The 15,897-nt window shown below is 36.9% G+C and overlaps 1 protein-coding gene across 1 annotated transcript; it reads right to left on the reverse strand.

The window, feature by feature from the left end:
- Window positions 1-831: 831 nt before the first annotated feature.
- Window positions 832-15,847, reverse strand: pex13 (peroxisomal biogenesis factor 13). The gene is made up of 4 exons (XM_003227769.4): window positions 15,683-15,847; window positions 8,094-8,806; window positions 4,846-4,971; window positions 832-3,578 (listed from the first exon to the last, which is right to left on the reverse strand). The coding sequence occupies exons 1-4, from the start codon at window positions 15,733-15,735 to the stop codon at window positions 3,280-3,282; spliced, it is 1,191 nt and encodes a 396-aa protein (XP_003227817.2). The 5' UTR covers window positions 15,736-15,847; the 3' UTR covers window positions 832-3,279.
- Window positions 15,848-15,897: the final 50 nt, after the last annotated feature.

Raw genomic sequence — 15,897 nt, forward strand, 5'->3', positions numbered from 1 at the left:
AAGGGAATAACATTTATTTAACTGTATTGAATTTTATGTGTCTTGAGGTGCTTTTAACAGTAGAATTTTCCATTAGCACTGCATCTTCTGCCAAAAGGTGCTGAAACTGACAAAAGCACAGAACCACCTCCAGCTGAACCAGAAATATTTCTAAAGCTGAAGTATTTGAAAAGGAGAGCAAGGGTTCTCTCTTTTAAGGATATTTAAGCACTACCTGATTACATCGCTAATAAATGGAGCAAACCTTTGCTGTGCTTCCTGCATTGCACCAAACTGGTTTTGTCACACACACCTGACCATTCACTTGCATGTCAGCAACAGAGTCTCCTGTGAAGACTGTTCTCAGAGACTTACATAAAAACTTAATATGCTATAGTCAAATGAGAAATAACGAAACACAGTCATAAATAATCCTTCTTGACTGGAGCCAAAGGGATTTACTTTTCAGTAGACATGCGGAGGATAGGACTGTGGAGAAAGCAGCAACTATTATCTCACACACTGTTTTTCAGTTAATTCTCTCTCACGATATATTTTATACCCCGCAACTAAATATATGGCACTCTTCTGGGGGATATATCATTCTCAGTTAATGTTTTTCAAAAGCTATATAAATTGTATGAATCCAAAACTTTAACAGCTACAAGAAGAGACTGGTGAGAAATAGTCTTACACCAAGGTTTTGGCTCCATGATAATTTATATGTCTAATAGAAACAGATGGTTGGAACATACCACTTGATACTAGTAGAGAAGTGAATTCCCTTACACATGGATTGTTGTTGTGATTTCAGTGTACACAAACACTTCCAAGAAGAAAGGATTGCTGTACTCAATTTTCAACAAAATTTAATAGATTCTTACAGGTTAATCCAACTGCATGATAAAATCTCTAGTAAATCTACTCGTTACAACCTTTTTTCATTCCGGTTCCACTGAAACAAGTACAAAGTCAACAGGGCAGAGTCAAGGCTCACTATGCATACTTATCTGTTTGAAATGTGATATGCATAGGTTTGATATTCTGTTAACTATAATCAAGCAAGTTCAAAGAGACTGAACTATACACTTCTGAGAAGTGAGCCCCAGCGGCAGCTGAGTAAACGCATTGAGCATTAGACTGAAACAGCCTGTTAGTTAACAGTGATTTCTTTAGAAGCAAACACTTGTCAGCCTACTGATATAATTTATGATTATCAGGAAAACAATAAACCATGATGTTCAGGCCTCGCAAACAAACTGAAAAAAAAGAAACCTAATTAAAATTTGAAACATTTCCCACCCCCATGTCAGTTTGAATTTTTCATAGACCTCTGGAATACTGAAACATTTCTTACAATGCACGGTATTAAATATATGAAAATATGCCTACCTAATTTTGTAATGCACCTCAGAAAGCAAAATGAGGAAACCAAATAGTAAGGAGCTTCCATGCAAAAGTGATCAATATTTAATTGGTCTCTTATGTTGTTTGAAGCTGAACTACCTGGTTCTGTTTGTGCACCCTGCAATTGGTACAAAATCTTGTTGAACCAAAAGTGCAACGTTTTCACCATAAATTATTGTACAAATTCATTATGAAACAGAAAGAGAAAACAAAACCTTTCCCGTGTTTTGGGCTTTAACACAGCAGGCAGTCATAAAGTGAATAATAAATGAACCTTAATAAGTTTGGAAATAGCCTTCATGTAGGCTAGCAAATAATCCAAGTTATTTTAAGATGTTTATGTAACTTAAAAAAACTCCAAACATTCAGAAATGAGTGCAAAAAATCCCATCAATATGGTAATTACCTCACAGTGAAACTGCAGATAAGGTATTCATTGACTAGTGGAACTTTTATTTAAAATATCCAAGATATTTAGTACTTTCCAATTTTAGAAATAATTTATTTCAAGATTGGCTGAGAAGATGAATAGGGAATTTTGCAGCACTGCAAATTCAGATCTTAGCAATGAATACTATACAGCTTTAAAATACAATGTACCAACTTATCTAGCTAAATTACACCCTGAAAGTATTGTTATTACTCATCACCCAACCTTCTCAAATTAAACCTGAATTTTTATCTATTTGGCCCTGATAAAGTAGGAAGCATGATTTCTGTGAATTGAAGTTTTATTTCCATGCCAGCCTCTTTCAGAAGTAAATGCCAAGCTTAGCACCACACATTCAGCTTGACTAAGCAGTATATTTATAGCCTGCTTACAGTTAACAACATCTGATGAGACTAGCTAAAGAAATAGAGACCAATATCATTTTTACCTATCATTCAGGTTCACACAACAAGTCATGGAGTAGAAACAGGTTTAAAGTGTACAGACCTAGCATACAACAAGCCGAGTTTGATCCTTAGTGTGATCTAATTTGACAGATCTAATTGCAGCAGAAGCTTCATTTGGGATTTCTGTTCTCAGGAAATCTAGCCCATATTTGTTAGTGGTCATTATGGCTGAGAAATGTGAGTAATTGCCATCCAAAATGTAACCTTTCCTACCTCTTAAATGTCAGCCATGGAAAAAGGTGAAGCATCCTTGAACTGGAAGAGGAGATTGATGTAAATGTTCCAGTTTAAGAGCAATTGACTACCAATCTAGGCAGAGGATTGCCTAAGGCTTCAAGTGCGGAGATAGGTGCCAACACAAAGGAGTATCATGTTACAAGGAGCAAGTTTGTTTATGAAGAGACACCCAAGTAAGCTGGTCTCATGTATCATAGAACTAGGATAAAATAAAACTGCTATCAGCTCTAGAACATCTTTCACAGATAAGTGTTCACTATTGGGTCAGTGAAACTGGAGGGTTTTTGGAGGACAGTCCAACAAATCCATGACTCTGAGATTCCCCTTCTACCACACAATACCACTTTAAGAGGAAAATGGAATCTCACCATATGATGAAAGACTCTGAAACATACTTTATCACAGTGTCTATAATGTAATGAGAAGATAATTCAGCCCTAAAAAAATTCCAAACAGGGAGCTATCCCAGGTAGATTTTAGAACAGCTCCAACAACCAAATGGGATAAGATGCTATACCTTCTTGACTGATAACTCACCCGTGCCTGGCACAGAAATACTGGCTCCTGCCTGGTATGCTTAATCCAGCCATCCAACATTAAATGAACCAAGCCCAGGACTAGGGCCAATAACGTCCCTCTCTACGATTTCATCAGGCAGATACAGTCAACAACGGTGTTCTGCTACATCACTACTGAATGGTTACCCTACAGCATTACTGACAAGTATGTGCTGACCAGTTTCATAAACCTCCAGACCCGTCAAAGGTCCTGTTTATCTCCACTGAGCATGGCAGAGCCAGATGTGATGGGATCTTTATTATTTTCCACAAAGACAGACTCAAAGGCAGCTTCTTGCTCCTCCAACGTGTCAGCAGCTGTACCTCCTGGAACCAGAGGCGCATTGTGAACAGCAGGCTGGTGCTCTGTAATCTTTTCCAGCTCTGTGGTCTTCTTTCCTTTCCTTTTACCAAGTATTCGGATGTAATTTGCTGGTACAAGTCCTGTTGTTTGCCCATCACGGCTGGCCAAAAGCCAGCCACGAATTTTGGGCTGTTGTTCTGATGAAAAAAAAATAAATAAACATCTTGTAGTTAGAGGGGAGAGTGCTCACACATTTTACAAAGAGCTGCCAGAGTCTATGATTGGTTAGATTTTTTAATGAACCCCTCAAGCTTTTTAAGTTGAGTGGGAACCAATCTAAAGAATACTTCAAAGGTAAGGATTAAGGTAATGGCTGAATGTTCAAAATACTAACTAACTCAAAATACTAAATTAAATAGAGCAGTAGAAATGTACAATATAATTAAACACATATGTTCAAAAAGGAGTGGCAATATTCATGAATAAAATGGTTAAGCATACATTCCAGAAATTCAATCCCAAGTGCACTATCTCAGTTAAAAAATTCTTTTTTGGGGAAACTATATTTGGGAAAGTCTTGCATTTAAAGCACCTGCCTGCTTGGGACTTATTTACAAAATAAAACCCAAGGCTGGTCTGAACGAGCAAGACTCCAGCCCAGGGGAGAGCTAAATTGCCACCTTCCTCCTGCAGCAGAATCCAGATAGAACAGAATTGGCAGAACAGAATTAAACTCCACACAGATATTAAAGCAATCAAATGAAAATACAATAAAATTAAAAGCAAGTTAAAAACAATTCAATGAAGGTGTATTGGACATGGGAGTTTTCTTGCCAAGGTTTCTTTCAGATGAGCTTTGCCATTTCACCACTTTAACTTCCATGGATCTGGACCAAACTTGGCACACATACCCAACATGACCAACTTGAAATGCTGGTGCAGTTTGGGGGGCAATGACAGGAGGATTGGACATATAATTCAACCATAATCTAAAATTATAATAAACCTCACCAACTCTGTGGGAGTATGACGTGCCCTGATTTCCAGAGCTGTAGTCTTAACACCAAAAACACTACACCAGGCTGGCTCTGTTTTGAACAGACCTGCTCAAATCTGCTCAGATCTCAGGATGAATTAGATGGATAGAACTGAGCAATTAAGAGTGAGAAGAAAGAGGCCCTGAAAAAGCAAATAGCAAGAGTCCCAGGGGAGAGATGATAGCGGGTGAAACCAGATAGGAAGAAGATAAGAAAAGGACGGATGAGTTTAGGTACTAATTTATATGGGGGGGGGGGGGACAAAATATCCAAATGTTTACCTATGGGCCTCTGCGGTTAATATGTTTCAAGATTACTGGCCTAACAACATAACCATACCACCAGGATTGGGGTGGAGGAGTTAGTTTCCACATACTTCCCTGCCAATAAGTGGGGAAGGAATCACAATAAATCAAAATGGTCTTACCCTTGGGTGCCAATATTAGCATTTCACCAGCACGGAAAGAAATTTCTTCTTCTGAAACAGTATTGAAGTCATATTCCGCTCTCCCCACAACATGGTCAGCTTCTCCACTTGCCCAGTGACTGGATGCTGTGCCACAGAAAAATGGTGAAATGTTTCAGCAAGACTCCATTGGGTCAGTTCTATCTCGTTTATGATCAGAAAGTAATAAGTAGAATGAAGTATAATACGAGGGGAACAGGCTTAAGAACTAGATACGGGGTGGCCCGAATCAAATGTCTGCTGGTGATCCAAGTTATCAACTCTCAGCTTAACCAAGTGGTTTTACTTCCTCGTTGTGAGAATGAAACATTCCAGGCTTGCAAATGAATCCAAAAGTATTAGCAGTCAAAAATAGTGTCTACTAGCCCAGTTTCAACATACAGAAATAAACTTATTATTTTTATTGGGAGACCACCAGCCAATTTCAAGTGGAGAAAAAGCAACTGCCAAAGCCACCTCTGAATATTTCTTCCTTAAGAAAACTTATACAATTCATAGGTTAACAGGCAACTTGAAGGTTTGCACACACACAAGGGTTTGCTGTCCAATTTAAGAAGCAAGCCACCTCAAGATATTTAACAAGGACTGCTTAACTGCTTTAAATGTATTGGGCAATTCTTAAAATTGGGAGGCAAACTTGAGGCCTTCTTTAGATGAGGACAACATTCAAAGATATATTGCTCATGGAAAAGGGGAGATTACAGGATATAAAATTAGCTCCTGGAACACATAGAAGTTGGCTATCTCTGATTTAAGTCAAGGCTTTAAAATGTGAGTATTTTGAACTTTTTGTCTACTATCAATGAATAACCTTTTTTTTAAAGTGTCTTTAAGTTTGTGTTTTTGTTCACTTTGTGCTTTCACTGTTAGAATCATGGAGTTGGAAGAGACCTCATGGGCCATTCAGACCAACTCCCTGCCAAGAAGCAGGAAATCGCATTCAAAGCACCCCCGACAGATGTCCATCCAGCCTGCCTTCTCTTCTGCAGGCTAAACATGCCCAGCTCTTTAAGCTACTCCTCATAGGGCTTGTTCTCCAGACCCTTGATCATTGTAGTCAACCTCCCCTAGACACATTCCAGCTTTTCAACATCTCCTTTAAATTGCAATATTCCAGGTGTGGTCTGACTAAGGCGGAATAGAGGGGTAGCATGACTTCCCTGGATCTAGACATTATACTCCTATTTGTGCAGGCCAAAACCCCATTGGCTTTTTTTAGCTGCCGCATAACATTGTTGGCTCATGTACTGCTGTTGAGCCAGGCGTCCCCCTATTCTGTATCTTTGCATTTCATTTTTTTCTGCCTAAGTGGAGTATCTTGCATTTGTTGCTGTTGAACTTCATTTTGTTAGTTTCGGCCTATCTCTCTAATCTGTTAAGATCATTTTGAATTGGTGTTAGGGCTGAGTTAGCAAGATAATACACCGAAATCATTCCCATTTGAGTTAGTCATATGCACAGAGAAAGTAGTTGTGTTTGACTGCATTCTCAAGACAAAGAAATTGAGCTTCTTGGAAGGTGATGGGGAAATCTACAGATTCAAGGCAAGCTTAAAGCTTAATCTTTGGTTCAGAAATCCAATTCCCTTATCTTGAAATTGCTCATGTTTCTTCACTAACCATTATCTAAAATTGCACAACAATCCACTGAAACATGAATGATAGATTCCTTCAGGATCATCAGCTCATGGTTATTTTTGCAACCTTCCTCCAACACTAACAATTATCAAGCCAACACACATTCACAAAATCCCCTTCAATTTCCTCTGTTCTCCCAGAGATTACAATTAGGCCAGCATTGTTCTTGACATCATTTTCTCCCTATAAACTATTGGATCTCATGCACTGCTTCTCGCTGATATGCATAAATTCAGAAAAATAGCAGTATGCTCTAACACTGCATGCATACTTATACCAGCATTTCCCATTTTACAGAGCACTTAAAGCAATATTACAGAAGCTGGTAGGATGATTAAGGCTGAAAGTGTGAAGGAGAGAAAATGTCATGCCAAGGAGATATGTGTCAGGAAGGAGGAAGTATATCTGCAGGAAGAAATGTGCAGAAACATGCATTCCCAAGTCTGGCTAACACTGCTGCAATCTGACTTTCTAAGAAGCAGTTCACCTGATTAGCTGTAACAAGTAAGAACTGATGACAGGACAACAGTTTAGCAAAATAAATAAAAAAATTAGGCCTCAAAATCAATATCAAAACTGTGCTAAAAAGGCTTTCTGGGCTAGTAATGGGGTACACAAGTACCAAGTTGCCCGGCCTCCTGCAGCAAGGCAAGGCCCTAGTTCACTGAATGAGAAAGGAATAGGTTACCTGATAGGTTACCAATGTATCATAAATGACTGTGGTGGTTAGGCACGCTATTAATGTCTGTGGATATTCGCAAGACTGCTAACAACTAGTCTGGATTTACAAAACGAATATACAAACATCAAAAACAATATTAATTGTAGAAAGCAGTAAATCTAAGCTTTCTGTTAGACAGTTGACTCTGGAATCATTTGACAGCATTTTATTTGCAGGAGGCGTGAGGCATGTACAGAGTTTAGAAAGGTATTTTATATTTTGGAGTGCCTTTATCTACATTGAGGTGTACACTGCCTTGATCCACAAGGAGAGGCAGGTAATAAAAATATTATTGTTATTATTGACATAAAGACATTATATGACACAGCAAATAAGATATATATGCTGGATTTCGCATCACAAAATCATAAGTTGAACACTTTGCAAGTGTTTAGGACTGTGTGATATATTTTCGGGTGATGATGATGATGATGATTATCATCACCTGGGTCCCAAAAGCCATGCTTGTTTTAAGAATCAAGTACCAGTACTCCAAAAAGTAATCTTTCCAAGCTTTGTGTATGCATAAAATTAAAGAGTCAAATATGGTTTGCATTCAATCTGTATTTTTACTCATTTGGCTATGGATTGAACAACTAATAAGATCGGCTTTTTTGTTTATGTCTAAAACAAAGCAGTTTAAAGCCAAAACATAACCCCTTTCCAAAATGGAAATTAGTTAACATATTATTTTATCAAGGGTTTTTTTTTGTCAAGTTTTCTTGAAACATCCTTGGCTCACTTCATAGCCCTGAACAACATCTATAATGAAAGACTGATTTTAGTTATCACTTTGGGTCATTTATCACACAGACTGCCTCCATTTCTACAATCACAGAAACCACCTTTACCTGTTTCATCATCACTGTAGCTGGACAGCAGCTTCCATATGAGGTAGGGTCCTCCAAGAACGACAGCAAAGAACAGGAAAATGGGCCACGATTTTGCAGAGTGGGCTGCTCTTTCTTCAGGACCGACACAGGCCACCGTCCCTTCGCTTTCTGCCCATAAATCATCATTCTCAGAGCCTTTTCTTAGACCCATCAATCTCTGCAGCCGCCTGTAGAGGTACCTTATAGTTCTGACCAACGCAAAAGCAGAAAACACCTTGGTGAAGTGTATTTTTAGGCGAGAGAAGTGATTGGCCACATCAAGAACTGCTCGGAAACTGTTGTAGACAGCCGAGAAGGTAGCATCCATCATCATACTGACGGAGGCGAAGGCGTGCACGATGCTTTCGATGGACTGAAAGGCGCCTCGGCTGCTTTCCTCTGCCTGCTGAACAAACCGGCTGGGCGGGATATCGTCCATCCGAAAGCGGTTGTAGCCCAGGCCTCCATATCCATAACTGTAAGGGCTGTAGCTTCTGTAAAACGAATTGCCATACATGCTGCTCCCATATGTACCATAGCCCGAAGAGAAAGAGCTGCCATAGGTGGGCCGGAAGGTATTCAGGGCAGTGCTCCCAGTCTGCTGCGTGGGCCTTGGCGCAATTGGAGGGGGCACTCGAGTGAGAGTGGGCTGCCCAGGTCGGGTCAGTGGGCTGGCCCCCACATCCGGTGATCTGGAAACCATAAAGCCCAGGGTCAGTACCATGGACAGTTTTACACTCATATACCCATTGCACACTCGTTAGCTTATATCAAAGATGAGCATCTTCCGAATGTGCTGCTACTGCTATTTCATTCATTTATTTCCACCTTTCTCTCAATAACCAGATTCAAATCAACCAACCAGATGATCAAAACAACTGACGTCACCGTATTTCACTGTGTAATAGTCGGCAATGCATAATCGTTGCACCCTTCCTTTCCTTGCATAATTCTCTCAGGCAATTTTAAAGAAAACAAAAACAAAATGAAGTTCTCCCAAAAAATAGTTTAAACAAACATGGAGCTCTCCCTACATCCTCCTCTTCATCTTGGAAGAAAGACTGTTTAGAAAAACCAACAAAAAAACCCAAAACAAGCACAATTTTACTTCATCGGATAATAGTCGCAGCCAGTTTTTTCCAATGACAACAAAAGCATGACTATTGTGCAATGAAAATACGATTAACTATGCAAACTATGTATACTTCATATATTCATGTATAAGTCTATAATTTCCCCTCAAAAATCAGTCCCAAAAATATGAGTCGACTTATCCACAGGTCATTTTGACTACTGCACCTTAACTCTTATCGAAAGAGGAACTGCCCCCTTCTTTGAGTAGTGCCAAAAGGCAAGAGCTCAGTTTGTCCAAGAAGAATCTGAAAAAACAACTAGCCCTCTGTATTTCCTTGATCATATCACTACTTCTAACCTTTCTGAATGCTCTCCCCTCTCTGCAGAATAATCATTGATTTATCCATGGGCCAATGTTAACAATTATGCCTTTTGTTATCCTTTTCTTCTGACACAAACAGTCAGAAATTGATATCAATTCACATCTGGCTTTGTTTGTTCACCCGATTTCTTAATTTCTGGGCCTGGGGCAAACAATAGGTGCCAGTGGCAAAATTGCCCTTTCCTGGTTGTTCTCTCCACTTTAATGCTGGGCCCAGCATAAAGAACTCCTTCAGAGGTTTTTTTTTAAAAAAACAAACAAACTGGAATTTGCTCCATGCCAAAGTCTAACAACAACCAACTGTCTTCCAGGCAATCAAAAGCAAGAAAACTATTGAAGTGAAGAGTTTTACAAGGGTGAAGTTTTAACTATTGCAAGCAAGCATTCAAAAATATTATTGTGCATTTTTATCTAGTTAGCTTTTTTTTATTCTAAAACATTTAATTAACACAGAAACTTTAAGTTAAATGTCCAGACAAGAGGCTAAACCTGCTGTCATTCAATTTCATGAGTACACAGCATTTACTTTTGGACAATGACAAACCTCTGACGACAATCTCACTGTCCTGCGGTGCATCTACACTACAGAGTTAATGTAGCTTGACACCAATTTATCTGCCATGGCTCAAGGCAGTTGTAGTTTCACAAGGTCTTTGGCCTTCTCTGGCAAATAGGGCTGTGCCCCACCAAACAACAACTGCACTGAGCCATGGCAATTAAAGTGGTGTCAAACTGCATTAATTCTGCAGTGTAGCAGAACTTTTTAATCTCTAGGGACTACAATTTAAATCAGAAATCATGAGCTTTAGTAGGAATCCTATGAATTCTTAGTGGATAGAGAACAATTCCAGACCAAGAGCCAACATCATCCTGAAATAGTGGATAAGATTTTATAGTTTTAACTTTCCTATCAGTGGTTTTACAGGTCTGAGTTGTTCTTCTGCTTTAAAAACAAAACCAGTGCTCATTAGAGATTACCCAGCCATTTCTAGACATTTACTCTGAAGATTTTTCTTGACAGAGTTGAGAATCTTCTATATATCAGTCGTCAACAATGCCAGCTAAATCCATTCTAATTCTAGGCTGTTAACACAACAAGATGGAGCAACTTAATGGGGGTGCATATATGTGGATACGTTTGCAAGGCACTGAACGCATGTTTTACTCTGCAAAGCATTTCAAATTTAAAAATCTCAGGCTGCTGATCCAGATCAAAGGTTAATTGTGCAACAACCTGCCGACACTTCAGTGATAAAGAGTATATGCCGGAAGACAAACACAAAGCTAGAATGCTGTAACTATCTGGAAGAGCAAAAAGTAAACATAAGTAACACCAGGAGAAACTAGAATTGGACAGCCAATTTTTTGATTCAAAGAGAATGAGGCTACGTTCAGATGAAATGGAGTGTTTCAAGCAAAACACAATGACTCCTCTCCAATTTATCACCAATAAAATGAGAATGCAGCAAGTCTGTAAATAGGTCATTTCAAATTGCTTGGTTGCCAATATCCATCTTATCTGCAGAAATTAAAACAAAACCTACATACATACAGCCCCACCCAAAAAACAACACTATCAATAACAAAATATTAAAAATACTTTTTTCTAGAAGACTACTAATACATCCTAAACATTAAAAACCCAATAACTACCAACAATTTATGTTAGCTCATCTAAGGGTTTTACATTATCTGTCTGGTGGTTATATTCATTCAGATTTCTACACCCATTTCGTGAAAAGGAGCCACTGGAACATATTTTCTCATACAATAGCACACTTTTAGTCCAAAAAAATGATGGAGATTTGGCACCATCTTTGCTGGAGGAACACAATAAATAGGCCCCAGTCATTCTTAAAGTTAATTAGAGATTTGTCTACAATCAACGTAGTAAGTTTATCAATTTCGGCAAATTCGCTTATTTTCAGAAGCCAAACATCTTGTGAAGGAATCATTGAGTCTTCCCAACTTTGATTAAATGGGGTCTCAATATCAAATAGCCAAAAATGTAGGATGAGGTGTGTTATGTGTTTCCTGTTATTGAGCCTAGCTACCACAAAGTATTTTTACACTCAGATCTTTTGAGAACTATGGAGACATTTAAATCCTACTGAATTCCTTTTCCTCCCGCACAAAGCAATGCCAAGGCTGTGATGTGTATGCAAGCAGGTTATGCAATCTTAATTATCTGGAGAACATACAGAGAGAGTAATATGTTTACCACCCTGGAGCTCCTGCCCACCACACCTACTTGGATGAGGAAAGAGGGAGCAGGAGGATTAGCAATGGGAGGCAAGCAACATCTTGCTTTCTCTTCTGAAAACTCCAGTAGATGAGACAACCGGAGGGCAAGGATGTAACCCCTGATGCAAATTTTGCGATAACAGGAGTGTGTGGAAAACTATGGGGGGAAACAGTGCCCACCATTGATACTTGTGGGAGACTATTACAAACACACCACATTAGTATATATACCAGTGTTGCCTAGGAATGAATTTTCTTTGTGGCTTTCTTCCCTTCCTTGGTTTTCCTCATACACCTTCTCCCTCCCTCTCTTCTTTCTTTCTATAATATATATTATATTTATATATTGTATGTATATATTTTATATCACATTGAAGCTGTCAGGCTTTGAAGGTGCAAGGCTAACCAAAGTGATGAACTGCAACATTCACACCTACCTCAAACAAAAGAGTTCTTTCTCCCACCCTGGATATTATTCCACAAATATATAAACCCCACTTGCCTAGTTTCCAAGAGACCTCCAAGAGACAGCCTGTGTGTGTGTGTGTATACATATACATATACACATAATATATATATATATATGTGTGTGTGTGTGTGTGTGTGTGTGTGTGTGTGTGTATATATATATATATATATATATATATATATATATAAAATTATATTTACATATAATATTAGATATATGTATTTTATATGATATAGAATATATGTGATATATATATCAGGGGCCCCTGGTGGCACAGTGCGTTAAAGCACTGAGCTGCTGAACTTGCGGACCAAAAGGTGCCAGGTTCAAATCCCGGGAGCGGAATGAGCACCCGCTGTTAGCCCCAGCTCCTGCCAACCTAGCAGTTCGAAAACATGCAAATGTGAGTAGATCAATAGGTACCGCTCCGGCAGGAAGGTAACAGCACTCCATGCAGTCATGCCGGCCACATGACCTTGGAGGTGTCTACGGACAACGCCGGCTCTTCATCTTAGAAATGAAGATGAGCACGAACCCCCCAGTGTCAGACATGATTGGACTTGACGTCAGGAGAAAACCTTTACCTTATATTGCATCTATATATATAAAAGGGTGATGGCATCAGGGCAGAGGACAAAACAACAAAACTACAGGCCCCCCAACCTCGAAATTTGACAACACAACCCATCATTCACGGCTCTAGGTTGATACAACAAAAAGAAAAGAAAAATAAAGTCCTAATTAGAGGGAGAGGAATAATAGTTTTTATCCAATTGCTGCCAGTTAGAAGGCTAAGCTCCGCTCACTTGGTCTCCTAGCAACCTACTCAGCCCAGGGGACAGGCACAGTTAGGCCTCACTTAGGCCTCTTCCACAGATTATCAGATTTTAACTGGATTATATGGCAGTGCAGACTCAAGGCCCTTCCACATAGCCATATAACCCATTTAGAATCTTATATTATCAGCTTTGAACTGGATTATCTTGACTCCATACAGCCATATAATCCACTTCCGTGTGCATACTAAACATAAAGACTACCATACAACAGACATTCAATACCACCACTACCTCAACAATTTCTCACCAACACCACCAGACAACGCCACAGCAACGCGTGGCCGGGCACAGCTAGTATTATATATAATTATATTTAAACACAATACTATAATATTATATTAGATATATACAGTAGAGTCTCACTTATCTAAGACTCGCTTATCCAAGGTTCTGGATTATCCAAGGCATTTTAGTAGTCAATATTTTCAATATATCGTGATATTTTGGTGCTAAATTCATAAATACAGTAATTACTACGTAGCATTACTGCGTATTGAACTACTTTTTCTGTCAAATTTGTTGTATAACATGGTGTTTTGGTGCTTAATTTGTAAAATCATAACCTAATTTGATGTTTAATAGGCTTTTCCTTAATCCCTCCTTATTATCCAACATATTCACTTATCCAACGTTCTGCTGGCCCATTTATGTTGGTTAAGTGAGACTCTACTGTAGCAGTAGCAGCAGTATATTATATTACATATTATATTGCATATTATATATAATTATATTTATACACAATACTATAATATTATATTAGATATATGTGTTTTATTTTAAGACTTTCTTGTCTTAAAATGGGACTCAAAGTCACTTTCAGTACTAAAAATAGAATATATGTGATATATTATATTTAGATGTTATATTGCATATGACATTATATACTGTAATTATATTTACATATTATATATATTATTTTACATATTATATAAAATTATATTTATACATATTATAATATTATATTAGATATATGTGTTTTATATGGCACAGTATATATAAGATATATATTATATTACATATTATATTATATAAATTATAAATATATTATATTGCATATTATATATAAGTAAACAGGCCGGCAGAACGTTGGATAAGTGAATATGTTGGGTAATAAGGAGAGATTAAGGAAAAACTTATTAAACATCAAATTAGGTTATGATTTTACAAATTAAGCACCAAAACATCATGTTATACAACACATTTGACAGAAAAAGTAGTTCAATACACAATAATGCTATGTAGTAATTACTGTATTTACGAATTTAGCACCAACATATCACGATATATTGAAAACGTTGACTACAAAAATGCGTTGGATAATCCAGAACATTGGATAAGCGAGTGTTGGATAAGTGAGACTCTACTGTATATTATATATGTATACATATATATATATATATATATTATAAATATATTATATTGCACATTATATATAATTATATTTACACACAATACTATAATATTATATTAGATATATGTGTTTTATTTTAAGACTTTCTGGTCTTAAAATGGGACTCAAAGCCCATTTCAGTACTAAAAATAGAATATATGTGATAAATTATATTTAGGTGTTATATTACATATGACATTATATAATTACATTTACATATAATATAAATGTATTATTTTACATTTTACATATTATATAAAATTATATTTACACATAATAGTACATTAGATATATGTGTTTTATATGGCATAGTATATATAAGATACATATTATATTACATATTATATATAATTATATTTACACACAATACTATAATATTATATTAGATATATATGTTTTATTTCAAGACTTTCTGGTCTTAAAATGGGACTCAAAGCCACTTTCAGTTCTAAAAATAGAATATATGTGTTAGAATATAGGTGTTATATTACATATAACATTATATAATTATATTTACATATAATATAAATATATTATTTTACATTTTACATATTATATTACATATGACATTATATAATTATATTTACATATAATATAAATGTATTATTTTACATTTTACATATTATATAAAATTATATTTAAACATATTACAATATTATATTAGATATATGTGTTTTATATGGCATAGTATATATAAGATATATATTATATTACGTATTATATTGCATATTATATATAATTATATTTACACACAACACTATAATATTATATTAGATATATGTTTTATTTTAAGACTTTCTAGTCTTAAAATGGGACTCAATGCCATTTTCAGTACTAAAAATAGAATATATGTGATATATTTTATTTAGGTGTTATATTACATATGACATTATATAATTATATTTACATATGTCAATACATTATTTTACATTGTACATATTATATAAAATTATATTTGCACATAATAGTATATTAGATATATGTGTTTTATATGGCATAGTATATATAAGATATATATTACATACTATATATGTAATTATATTTATACATAATACTATGTTAGATATATGTGTCTTACATGACACAGAATATATACTTTATATATATATATATATATATATGTGTGTGTGTGTGTGTGTGTGTAAAATATTGTATTTCTATCTTACATACATTCTACGCTGGTTCTCCCAGGGCTTCAGCGGAGGAGGAGGGCTGCCCGCCATCTTGCTTCTTCTCCGCGCAGCCGCAAAGCAACGCCTCCTGCCTGCCGAGCAGAGCGCCGATCGATGGATCGAACCATCCCCGCCCGCCAGACTCGTCTTGCACGTCGGTCAATCGGTCGCCTCAAGCTGCGGCTCCTTAGGCCTGCCCTGAGCCTAAGAGAT

Source organism: Anolis carolinensis, chromosome 1, assembly GCF_035594765.1.
Source record: "Anolis carolinensis isolate JA03-04 chromosome 1, rAnoCar3.1.pri, whole genome shotgun sequence".
NCBI lineage: Eukaryota > Metazoa > Chordata > Lepidosauria > Squamata > Dactyloidae > Anolis > Anolis carolinensis.